At 41.8% G+C, this 13,272-nt stretch overlaps 1 protein-coding gene across 1 annotated transcript in view; it reads right to left on the reverse strand.

Annotated features, from left to right (window-relative positions):
• dchs1b (dachsous cadherin-related 1b) overlaps positions 1 to 13,272 on the reverse strand; it is an 83,415-nt gene that overhangs the window by 59,218 nt on the left and 10,925 nt on the right. Inside the window, exons 2-4 of the mRNA XM_005746585.1 lie at positions 9,758 to 10,603; positions 9,476 to 9,673; positions 8,044 to 8,817 (exon numbers count right to left, since the gene is read on the reverse strand). Coding sequence (XP_005746642.1) covers positions 8,044 to 8,817; positions 9,476 to 9,673; positions 9,758 to 10,585 — 1,800 coding nt within the window. The 5' untranslated portion in view covers positions 10,586 to 10,603. The remainder of the gene's footprint in view (positions 1 to 8,043; positions 8,818 to 9,475; positions 9,674 to 9,757; positions 10,604 to 13,272) is intronic.

Below are 13,272 nucleotides of genomic sequence, written 5' to 3' on the forward strand. Positions count from 1 at the left end.
ACTGTGAAGTCACCAGAGATATACCTGAGCTGTTCTCACATGAGCAAAACTGGACTTCAGACTGAACTTAGACTGAGAAGCTGACAGGTTAAAGACTGTTTTAACTCCCAGATGGCTAATTCAGGAATTCACATTCTTGCATGCTCCTCTTTCGGGTAACCTCTAGAACAGTTCATGGCAGCAAGATGTGCGTGTTTGTGTGAAAACACCTTTTGGTTAGATCCAGTGTATCCACGCCAGAAAAGAAAAGTGAAAAGAAGTAGTCACTACCAGATGAGATGAATGCAAGAAAGAGAAAGCAGTCAGATTGGAGAGAGACAGAAAAAAGGGGTGAAAGAAGAAAAGCCCTCACTGCCATATGGTACAGAGCATTGGGCTTAATGAGGCGTGAGGCCATCCCCTCCACAGAGGCACTGGCCAGTGAGATCACACATGAATGAATACTCTGATAGGTTTACAACACAGCATATGCCAACAACTTGTGATATGGAATCAAACTAATGCTTGCATAAAAACAAAAAGAGAGAGAAAAATGAAAGCGTTCTGATAAGATTTCAACATTTTCAATCTGATTACAACCGAAAATATTCTAGCAGAAAGAGATACTGTCGAGATCAGAGGAAAATCTGAGGCTCTGAAGCTGTGCCACCATCAAATAGAGAACCACTTTAAATGGGCAGGGTTTACATTGTTAGGTTATATAGTGCAAGTCTTGTTATATGCATCACTTCCACTTCCTCTATATAACAGCAAGAGTGTTTTATGTAAACAGCTCCTGTAGTTCTTAGGAGGCTTAGGGTTGTCCATATCAAATCCCAGGAGCAGCATATATGCACTGTGAGGCCTCTCACCTGTAAATGCAAGAGGAGGAAGAAGAAGAACAGCACTTATCCATGTATAGGACCAAATTTATGATGGACTTAAAAATGCTGCCTGCTCAGTTAACTGAAAATAGGACCTTAAAAAACTCTCACAGCTCACAGATTTGCTTCTGCATGTAGTCCAATGCATCTATGCATTGAAAAGGTTAAATTGGACCATATCCCATCAAAGCTCAGCTCCACTTCCTGACATCCAAATCACACCCTGCTGGAACTGCTGGAGATATTTCCTTCATTACCTCAGCACTACCAACTTGCACACATATCTTGAAATCTCCTTTTGGACACAATGTGGTCAGGATTCATTAAAAATGCCTCACTGAGTTGCTGAAAGGTACATAAAATACACAAACAAGGAAAAATGATATGCTTTCAACAGCAGCATCCTGCTTAGTTACATTTCCTTTATACATCTGAATCAGAAATATTACTAATGCCGGGTAAAAGGAAAGAATATCGTTTTGGGTAATATAATAATAAACTTTATTTATAAAGCACAGTTAAAAACCAAGGGTATGCCAAGGTGCTTAACAAGTAAGATAGAGAATAGGAGGAGGATAATAGAAATAGAAATAGAGCAAGTACTAAATATGCAAGCAGATAACTGTCGCTAATACATAGGAAAGCAACAGGTACAGAGCAAACAAGAATTTAAATGAGCATAAAAGTGCATAATATAAAATCATAAAAGAAATATTAACTAGAGGGAAAGGCAAGATTGAATAAGTGGGTTTTTAATCGTGATTTGAACAGTGCAATGGAATCAGATGCGCGGAGGTCGAGAGGAAGGGCATTCCACAGTACCGGGGCAGCCAGAGCAAACGCACGGTCACCCCGGGACTTCAGTCGAGATCTGGGTTGGGTCAGAAGTAGTTGAGTGGCAGATCTGAGTGTTCTAGCAGGAGTATGTGGTTTGAGAAGTTCACTAAGATAACTTGGCGCTAATTTATTAATAGTTTTGAAAGTAAGGAGTAATATTTTAAATTGAATACGGTACTTTATGGGCAGCCAATGCAGGCTAGCTAGGACAGGAGTAATATGGCAAAATTTCCTGGTACCAGTCAAAAGGCGGGCTGCTGCATTTTGGACTGTTTGCAATCTAAGAAGAAGAGAAGAGGGAAGACCATAGTACAAGGAGTTACAATAATCCAACCTGGAGGTCACAAAAGCGTGAATAAGCCTCTCCAGGTCCTCATGCGGAACATAATGCCTAGCCTTAGAGATAAGGTGCAGTTGGTGGAAGCTAGATCTCACTACAGCAGATGCTTGCTTATGCTTAATATAATAAAATCACATAGAATCACATTAGATCTACTCTCCATTCGAGAAACAGTCGCTACAAAAAACGTCTGCAGAAATAACACCAGCTAAATAAAACCAGAACTCTTGGATTATGACACAATTTGACACAAATCTTGCCTCTGTACACCACCACAGTGTATTTTAAACTAAACAATCAAAGTGTGATTTAATTTTTTTTGGCAAAAAACAGCATCTAAGAGTGTCAGAACCATAATCAGCTCTTTTAACTCACCCAGAGGCTCTAAGGGAACACAACAGTACTACACAATAAATTCTAACATCAGCAGGCTAGCACCTTCACAAAGGCAATACTAGCATGTCGCTGCTAAACAGGGATCATTTATAACATGATCACCATTCTAGTTTGACATATTGTTTAATTATTATGCTATTACAGCTAAGGTTGGTGTTCAGGTCATTAGATTTGTATGCATGTGGTCAAAAACCAGCGTCCTGGCAATATGAAAGCTTGACCCAGTGATACCACTGTATGAAAATTCAAAACATCAAATCACAAACTGATCCAACAAAGAATATGATTGAGTAGCATCAAATTTCAAATGACATCTATTCCATGTTTTTTCATAGAAATAAATTCTCATTTTTGGGCTATAAAGCAAGCAACACCCACAGTCGTAGGGCTGATCTTTTAAATCACAACAACTAGATGCTTTACATTTTAATTTAAAGACAACCCCAACAATCAGATGGCCCCCTATGAGCAAGCACTGATGACTGATTAGGGATGAGGGGAAGGAGAGGGGACAAAAGACACACTGTGGCAGTAATCAATCTGATATATTCTGCAAAAAGGTGTCCAACAAAAGAAACCCTTGGGGGTAGCAACATTTATAAAACCAGAGTTCAGACCTTAGAAAGTTATTACTACAATAATTTTAAGAAGTAAAGCCCACCTCTTTATGCCAACAGTTTACAGGCACAAGTCGAAAACCAAAATGGATTTTCTTCATGGTATCTGAGCCTCCAGTAGCAAACAGGTGACGAATTCCGAGTGAGTGTTGATGGATGTTATGAGAATAGTTCACATAGCAGACACACCATCCTGATCCCTCGTCACACACATCCTGTCAACAACGCCGGCAGCTGAGAGACGTGTGACTCGGAGAGAGAGAGGCCGAAAGAGGCAGAAATACTGTACCAGACAAAAAGCATATGAGAAGAGGGGCCAGCTGTTAACAGCATGAAACGATTCACCAACTTTTCAGTCTCGCTCGCGTCTTTGTGCAAAACCCAGCATTTGTTGTCGACTATCACCTGTTAAATGCAAATTGTGGCATGTGATGACAGCGAGGGCTGAAACCTCTTCTCTTTCTCCATTCAGCTATTGATCCAAGTAAATTCATCACACTGACAGATTAATCAAAACGCCCAAGTCACGGGCGAGAGTTTCAACAGGCGCGGGCCTTATTAAAGACCAGCTAATGCTGTGCAAGAGCAAGAGTGAGGGAAGATGTCAAGCGGACAATAAATTTCATCTTCCTCACACTTTTTCAAGCTAAATAAAAAACTATAGTGTGTTTTGAGACTGGGCTGGAAAAGGGGAATGGGCTCCAAGTGGAAGCTGTGGTTTGTTCTGGCTCTGGTTTCCATGGGGGTTAGATTCAGCGCAACACCAGCAGGAGACTGGGAGACTGGTTTGGTGTTACAGGAAGCTTATGCTGAATACCTTCCTGCTTTCAGTGAGTCACAATGTTTCTCTGGAGCTATTGCTATTGGTTTATCAAATGTGATTAGTCTCAGTGTGCATGTGTGTAAGCGTTCCTTATAGAGGCTGAATAGAATTTAGCTGTAGGATCTCTGACTTTGGACTTCACAACAAAAGGGCTGATTGCTCTGACAGATAGACACGCTGTGTTTGCTTAAGTGGTTTTCTGGTAGGTTCAGAAAGACTAACTCCACCTGTTAAAAGAAACCTCCCCCACCTATATGTTTTTCACTTAGTTTCGGTTACCTTCAAAGGCATGCCCATATGTGCTTGTGTGAGTTGCTGTGACAGCACAGAAAAAAGACTCCAGCCAGCTGATGGATTTGAACTCAAGAACTTCTTGGTCTCAAGTGATGGTGCAACTACCGCACAACTATGCCTCAAACAATGACCCAAACTTCTCAAGAATGATAAGGCAATATTAAACGACAGTCACAGAGTCATATGGTGGCAACATTCAAATTACATTTTTAACAGTTTGGGGTACTGGATCCAGCTGACTGACCTGAGACATCTAAAATTTATTCGGGAAAGCCTTAAGGAGTTGGTGTTACATTATTTTGTAAACTAAGTTTTCATCACAGGGCGTTACCCTACCAGCGTGTTCAATTTCGATGCTTTGTCATGAAGCACGCAATTGCTGTAATTCAAAGATATATTGTCCAGTCTGCACAAAACTTAACAGGTTTGATGAGAGTCGTGCGTCAAACACATAGTAGTAAGAAACTTTTAGAGCGCCTCAAAGTGGAAACAGGAAATGTTTTATATTGTACTGTACTGTATGCACCTCAAAGTGGTCTGGATGAACTTCAGAATATTTTGGTGTCTAAGCCTAACAAAAAGTGTCAACTTAGGAGTGACAGCGTTTTGGATTAGTGAGACTGTCATAAAATCATCATGTTCTCAGTTGCCTGAAGCCAGCAGCTCTAATTTTATAACTCGAGTTTACTAAGCAGATTTGTGTATTTGGGCTGTGGTACTAGAGCGCTTCACTGCTTTTGTAGAGCAATGCCAACAAGCCATTTCCCATCTCTTCATATAGTACATTTCCCAGAAGAGCACATCTGTGTCTGTCTGGATGAGTGTTTTTCAACAGCCCTGACCAGGAAACCACATGCTGAACATCACAGGGGAGATCACCTGCTGAAAGTGAGGTCACATACACATACACAGACATACTGGATGACATACGGACATGCGCATACTCGTATATAAACGCACAAAAAAAACTCGTGCTTTCCGCTTTGTTGTTTTGTTTTTAACTATCGAAGCTAATTTATCTTTTTGTTTTGAAATCATCATTTCACTTTTATTTAATTTGGACTTGATTTGCTTTATTCTTTAATCAAAGCAAAGCATCAATTCGCTGATGTCAGTTGGGGCTGTTTTGGAGCTACGACCAGAGTGTGCGTGCTACTGCTTGTGAGATTAACAGGGCCTTTCCAGCAGTCAGGTTATGCTGGAACTCAGCATGTCATTGGATTTGACAGAGGCTCTGCAAGGAACAACCCACACAGATGGGAAAAATGCTTTAACTCTGAAAAACACAAATTTTAAACGAGTAAGAAATCTGAAAGTAATCATATGCACTCAGTAGAAGTAGCAGTCATTCAGAAAGAATGATGACATGAGATCAGATGATTTCAGCGACCTTCACATGCAAATTTTTAGTTTTTAAGGACTAACTTTGCTTGCTTTTCACCACCAGCTACAATCTCCAATGTTCTCATGACCTTTACCTTCTCAGGTTGTGAACCCGATTCCGGCGAATGTGTATGCTACACACTCGCACACACACAAACACACACAGCCACTTTTTAACCTCACCAGCCTGGGAAATACTTTAAGGAAGCGGAAGAAAAGGAAAGCGAGGAAACTGAGAAATAAATAACCCCTTTGTGTCGTGGCCATATAAACAGTGCAGCACATTACAGATTACTAGAGTGGCCAAACTGATAAGAAGCTTCCTACACACTGCATGTACTATATGTGTGTGTATGTGTAGGTGAAGAGTGAGCGAAAGCAAAATCAACCTATGGAGAAAGATGTAACGAGACAGAAACAAGGGAAAAACTGGGAGAAAACAAATGACAATGAAAATAAAGATATGACAAAACAAAAAGCAAATTGTGGGACTCAGGAAAGACTGGAAGAAAAGCAGCATATAGAACGTTCTTCATACATGTCTCCTGATAACACATTTCCTTGTTTAGATATTAAACATTAGTTGATTTCCCCCCATTTTTAAGTGTCCGAAATCCAAACTTAGCCAGCCGGGCCAGCGTAGTAATTCCAAACTCCAAACAGTGATTGCTAAATATTGTAAATATTTGTGCAATTCTGCCATTGTCTTGACTGTGCGGAGCGTGACAAATCTCACAAACGGCTAATCTGTGCCAAATAACACCGCAAGAAAATATGTAAACTGAATCCAAGCAGGCCAGCTGACCCAAATCTCGACTTTCCCACTAGCTGACAGTGTAAAAAAAATGATGCTAGTAAATCACAATAATTAAATGATCAGTTCAAAACAAATCTGGAACAGGATTCATTAAGCTATGATGTCAGGTCTCAGATTATTTCGTGCGCTTGTGTGTCCATGTTGCACTGGCCAAGAAAAAAGTTAACACCAGCTGCCATTATACTGAAAAACTGCAGCTCTTGTGGGGAGACTCTCGCCTGGAGTTTCTCGGCACAGATGAAGCAAGCATTGAGGAACGTGCCGGAATGACTAAATCAAACCTTATTCAATCTCTCTGGCACACTGGAAAACTACCCGCGATGTCTGGCATGGGATTAGCCTGCACCTAGTGCCAGAATAACTGCCGGCTAGGATTAGAAAGAAAAAAATCAGTAACAGTTGATTACAACTGTTGCAACAACTGGAATGAGGGTCTAGAGGGTTCATTTAGTTGGTTAAGGGATGTAATAATGCAAAAGGGCAGGCTAACTGAGGACAAAGTACAGGGTTCAGACAAAATCACCGCCTGGATCTGACTGTGAAAACATTTAAAGGTTCCATCTGTGCATTTCTTGTTCTTTCTACATATCAATCCCTCTCTCCTCTGCTGTTTTACTTCATTTACATCTTATAGTCCTCATTACATTTCGTCACGTCTCATGTCTTCCCAAAGGAGCCAGCCCATATGCCAGCTTTTCCAATGCATGATAAGTGAACCTACAAGAACATGAAACTCTACTAGTCTTTCTGGTTTTAATACGGCACCAGAGCCTTTTATTAGAATCTCAGTGGTGTTTTAGGCCCAGCAGTGAGCTATCTTAAAATTTTTGAAAAAGGGGTGGGGTGGGGGGGGGTTCTGCCTCATGTCAAAGCGTTTAAAACTGGCTTGTAAAATCTGCTGGTCTGATCTGTGCACGATGCCATGTTAAGACCTTTCTGGAAGACAATCTAGCTCTCCTTTTTAATCAGGCGAGGTCCGCCTCATATATGAAAGCTGCTGAAATCGTGACGAAAACAAGACAGTTAAGCCGAAGCGAGGTACTGCACCGATACCAAGGGCTCACCCCACATTTCTGGCTAAGTTACCATGGCAATCCTACGAGGTGAGAGAGAGGACACACCAGAAGAGAGTAAATCTCCTCAAAGGAGCTTCAGGAATTCAGGTAAAGACTCCCTCCCTGCTTTTCTTTTTCTTCTTTCTGTTAGATATAGTTTCCCTTTAAATGAGATCATTGAATATCCCAGACTTTATGAATCACATCACAATGTGTCAGTGCTTCCAAGTGCCCCATCCATTGTGAAGCAGGACTTTGAGACTGCTTTTCACTTCAGACGTGACTTTGATTTCCAGACCACTTTATATTGATGTATAAATCAGGCCTTTGCCAGGGGAGTAATCATAGTGGGTTTTACGGGGAGTGTGTTTGTGAAAAGAGAGAGGGAATAAAGAGATGAGAGGACTGGGAAGACAGTGAATACTAGGTTTTGGCTGCGTAAGTAGGACAATAGTTTTGTGTTCAACACACTGCAAGATAGAGCTCTCAAAGAATTAAAAATGTCAGTTCCTCTACAAAATGAAGACAAGTAGAGAGAAAAATAGATAAAAGAGTTATAAGTTAGAAGGAGAAGCAAAAGGCTGAAGAGAAAACTTTCTCTGTCAGGGTTTCTCCTACCTCTAAGAAGCAAGTCCCCGCTGGGGTGTTTTCCTTGATGGAGGTATTGTAGAAGTTGCTGGAGAACACCGGCGTGTTGTCATTAACATCCTGCAGCACAATGTCCACTTTCGCTGTCGATGACAGCGGCGGGCGTCCGCTATCCATCGCAACCACAGTCACACTAGGCGCTGGCTCTGATTCAAAATCCAGAGCAGTTGCTGTGGTAATGATCCCAGTAACTGGATCGATCGAAAACCAATCAGAGTGAGAGTTTTTGCCCTTTAGCAGGCTATATCGCACATCCCCATTGGGGCCCTGGTCCTTGTCCCTGGCAGTAACCTGAAGAACAAAGGATCCAGGATACACAACCTCAGGAATGGTTTGTCTGTACGCCTGCTGGTCAAACAGAGGGGGGTTGTCATTGACATCAGTCACCTGGATGGTGAAAGAGGACTCTGCTCTGAGCGGGGGTGTGCCAGAATCTGTGGCCATCACCCTCAGGTCATACGAATCCCGCTCTTCTCTGTCCAAGACCTGGTCAACATATATAAGGTAAATGATACTGTCCTTGGTTGTAAGAGCAAACTTCCCATCACCACCCTCAAGAGACACATTGACGTTGGCGTACTCTCCATAATCTGGGTCGGTGACAGATATCCGAGCTACATATTGGCCGGGCTGGGCTCCTTCTGAGATTCTTGGAGAACCATCCTCACTGAGGAAGATGATGGTCATAGTAGGCTGATTATCATTGTAGTCACGGACATGAATAGTCACAAATGCATTGGTCACCTGTGAAAACAAGTTATAGGATTTAGATAATTCTTCTACTGGGAATTCATCAGCACAAGTTCTTCACATTCATTATATTAGTTTGTACTGTTGGTATGCTTAAATCGACTATTTAAGACTAATTTAGGCTAAACATGTTAGTGGTCAGGAAAACAAGCTCCAGCAACACTGCATCATGCCACCACGTGTTGACACTGATGAAGGCTACAGACTGAAAAGTGTTGGTCAAGCAATAAAGTTGTTCTTCATACTAGAGGTGCTACTAGGCCTACAGTCACTCTTCTAAACCAAAGTGATGGAAAAACAAATTAGCTTTGACCTGATGATGGTGATAGAGGAAACTCAGGGGATCAAAAATCCTAAAACAGACTAGATAGCAATGCCATACAATATTTGTCTTAAAAAAGGTGAAACCAACCACAATGTGTCACTGACATTCATCATCTGGGAACCACAAAATTGAATGGAACCAGCGAGGAATCCATGTCTAGATAATAATGAATTTGGACCATCAGTATCAATCAATAGGATTCGTGCTCTTTGCGGCTCATTAGGAATTTCTATCTAATATAAGTATATAATACGATATGCTACAACCCATTAAACACACTGCACGGCTTTGTTAATGCACTATAATCAAGGGCCACAATGCAGTTACCTCAGGGTGGCTGGCATTATCCCTGGCCTGGACCACCAGTTCATGAACCCTCTTAAGCTCATAGTCCAGGGGTTTATTCAGAGTGATGACCCCAGACTTTACATCAATGACAAAGTAGCGTTCAGGGTCACTCTGACGTCGGTTGATTTCATAAAGCACCAACCCATTATCACCTTCATCCTCATCTGTGGCAAACACCTGCACAGACAGCAAAAAAAAAATCCTGATGAATGTGGAGTCAAAAACATTATTTTAGAAACAAATTAGAGCACAAAAACTAACCTGGAGGATGCTGCTTCCCTGTGGGAGACTTTCAGAGATAATAGAGTGGTATCTGCTTTGATTGAAGACTGGCGCGTGGTCATTTATGTCAGTCACAGTCACCTCCAGGGTCATAGATCCCATCTTCCTAGGTGAGCCCCCGTCAAAAGCCTCTATTACCAGGGTGTACGATGAGCGTTTTTCCCTGTCAAGCAGTCCATTGACTACCAGGTCTAGATATAGCACCTTGTTAGCACCTCTCTTGGTCTCAAGTTTGAATGTCTGGCCTACATTGCCCTCACGAATAGCATAGCCTTGGGTGGTCAGCTGGTCCTTGTCTGCATCGGTCGCTGGCTCCAGAGAAAACCTTGTGCCCACAGCTGTGTGCTCAGGAATCTTAAGAACAGCACTCTTTTTTGGGAACACAGGTGCGTGGTCATTGATGTCGTTGACAGTGATTGACACTTCAATAGTGACCCCGGTCATTGTAACAGCAATGAAGCTATAGTGGTCCCTCTGTTCACGATCCAGACGGCGTGCAGTGGTAATGATGCCTGTGGTCTCGTCAATATTGAGGTCATTGCTGACACCTGTGCTTTCGTGGTCCGAGATGAAATAAAGACTTGCAGTTTCACCAGGCGGTAACCCAGCACTGATGTCCCCAACAATGGTCCCTGCCGGTTGCTCTTCATCCAGCTGGAGTTCTAGTGCACCGAGAACAGTTGTTGTCTGGACCAGAACAAGGATGACACAGAAATAAAAATAGACCTTCTGATGCCAAAGACGTGAGCGCACACAGGGTTCACTGACCCAAGACCTCCCTCTTGACCCTTTCCTTGTTATCGGCATGGCTGGGTTCTAAAACTCCTGGAAGAAAAGAAGAGAGGGAAGAAAATATTAGCCACAAAAATATGACTTTTTAAAAGTGCAGGTATATTTTATGAAACCTGAATTGAGCAAGTGTACAGCGCTTTTCATTCTCTATTGAAAATTCCCTCTTGAAAATTCGCTGTTTTGCATGAAACAAAAAGAGAATGTTCATCTCTTTTTTATTTTCACTGAGTATGTATCTTAAATCCCCGCATGACAAGGTGCTAACACATTTATAGTGGTATAGAACAGATATTAAAGACACTGCCTGATGAATTTCAGCTTTTTCCCCATAAAATAGATATATGTAACATTTTAGACAGAAGTTTCCAGCTAGATCTGGAAGCACTGAAAGAGCATGACAATGGACGTCTGAGTCTGTCCAGGATCCACAGTGGGTGGACCAAACTGAGGACAGTCATAACTTATAATTATCCACAGGATAACAACTTTTATCCACTGGGTGACAATATCTTAAAGTGGGCAGAACATAACACACTGGGAATTAAGATCTGTTTGTCAAATATTTTATAGATAACACAGATCAGAACAGCAAATGCTTACATGCATAAATGTACAATAACGCAGAAAGCCTGGGAAAGTATGCCTATAGCTTAGCCTCTTAGCCTCTCTGGTTCCCCAAACTTTAAATCATGCACGCTTCCATAAAGTATCCTCCTCGTGCTAATGCCAAATCAATGGAAGTAATGATGAACAACTGTCCACAAACCCCTGCAGAGTCACACGCTTCTTGCTAGCAACTGTTTATGCTTAGCCTCTTGTGCCAGAAAGCGGTATGGTGACATGTCGACAGCAGGAACCTTAATCACAAGATTTTCGAAGTCAAACTAAAACTCACCTGACAGTGTTTTAAGCTAACCTGCAGCATAACCACCATCTGGTTCTTCCAGCAAGTTAAAACAAACACCAATAATTATCTGCAAATGGAAACTGACCCAGTTTTGACACATACTTTTGCATACTAGCATAAAATCCTGGAAATACGCTCATAAATGTTCTGGCAAGTTTAACCGAACAAGTTTAACTGGCCTCTCACGAGATAGATGCACGTTTTACCCCTTGGCGAAGTCTACAAATATTTAGATTACTTTCAAAATGAGACCAATTGTTTATGCACGTTTCACTCGTATTTATAAGGGAAGATTTATTGAGCATATAACTCTTCAAAACATCCTGCAATGAGGAGAACCGTCCAGCCCTGACACAACTCATTCATCACACTTTTGAGACCAGAGAGATGATGCTTTAACAATATTCTACGGCGATCTGAACATTAATGCCTAAACTCTCTGCAATGTGAATGATTCCTGCCCCTGTTGCTGTTAAATTATCAAAACTATAAATGTGCGATGCAGGCAAAAGGCCAGTAGCAAACTAGAGACAAGTTTTCAATGGCGGGCGGTGGCCCTTGCTGGATGGCCATATTCACCAAAAAAAAATCACTCCCATAGTGCATGTATAATCTGGACAGTTAACTTTAGGAATGTCTTTCACCTCTAGAGAAAAAGCCAGCCTGCTGCTGGCTGCAGATTTCGCACATACATTAAACTAAAGAATTCATAGTCTCACACACAAAAGGACCATACACTTACCCTTTTGAATGACTGCTATCTCATATACAATAATCAGAAAGAAATGAGTTTCTTGCTAGTAGTTTAGATTTACAAGTCTCCTTAAAAACTTTTAAGTATGCATATGACACAAATAAAACATAAAACAATATTTTATGTGATGAATCCTCGTGCTATCATCCACTTTAGCAGTCTTTCTACTGACTCTGACCTGCGGTCATTTATGAGGCCTCTGAGGAGGAAAGATTAATAAAGGCTATAGCTCCACGGGGACTGGGGAAGGGGACACTGATACTGGCCCCTCTGACTGACCCCTACATCTGGTACAGATGGCTGCTCTGGACAGTTGCTGCACTCCTACACAATGCTCAGGCTGAGCACATGTCTCCACACAAAGCCCTTCTTTTGTTGTCTCTGTGTTTCAAAGTAGTTGTCAGTGTTTGTGTCTGTCTGAAACAAGACGAAAAGAGAGGAGAGAGAGAAGTTGAAAGAGGCCTGGGAGACAATTAGGGGTGTGATGAAAAAACAAAGCCTTTTAACTGCAGTGAGGGAAACTCAGAGTCATAGCTTGGGCCTTTTGAGACGTCGCTCTGATGAAATTAACTCAGTACCATAACACAGCCATTGAGCAGACCAAGGAGAACAGCATGAAAAGAACAAAGCAGAGACGTGGAAAAAGCAGATTTGGAACACAATAGCAAAAGTAACATTCATTGCAGTTTGCTTTGGCTTGGCAGGCCTGTTGCCTTTAGAGACCACTGGACTGTGCAGGCAGAACTTATGATGTCAGAAAGGGTGTATTCCAGTCTTTTTACGTCTTTTCTCTCTCACTGCTTCAGTTGAGTGTCAGTGAAAGGCAATATTGATGAACTGATCGCATGGCTGCAATCTGTCACTGTCAATGAGCAGTCTGTCCATGACATCATCTCCACCTTTGACATGGGCTGCAATACACTTGTGTTTGCTTTGGACAACACGAGCCGACGAGGGATGGAGAGTGCAGGGGCTAAAATAGAGCTCGTATTGAAAGTACTCTGGCTTTAACAAAGAGTCAGCGGAGTAAAAGATAATCAC

The sequence above is a fragment of the Pundamilia nyererei genome, unplaced genomic scaffold (assembly GCF_000239375.1).
Source record: "Pundamilia nyererei isolate P.nyererei 1_Seehausen unplaced genomic scaffold, PunNye1.0 scaffold00180, whole genome shotgun sequence".
NCBI lineage: Eukaryota > Metazoa > Chordata > Actinopteri > Cichliformes > Cichlidae > Pundamilia > Pundamilia nyererei.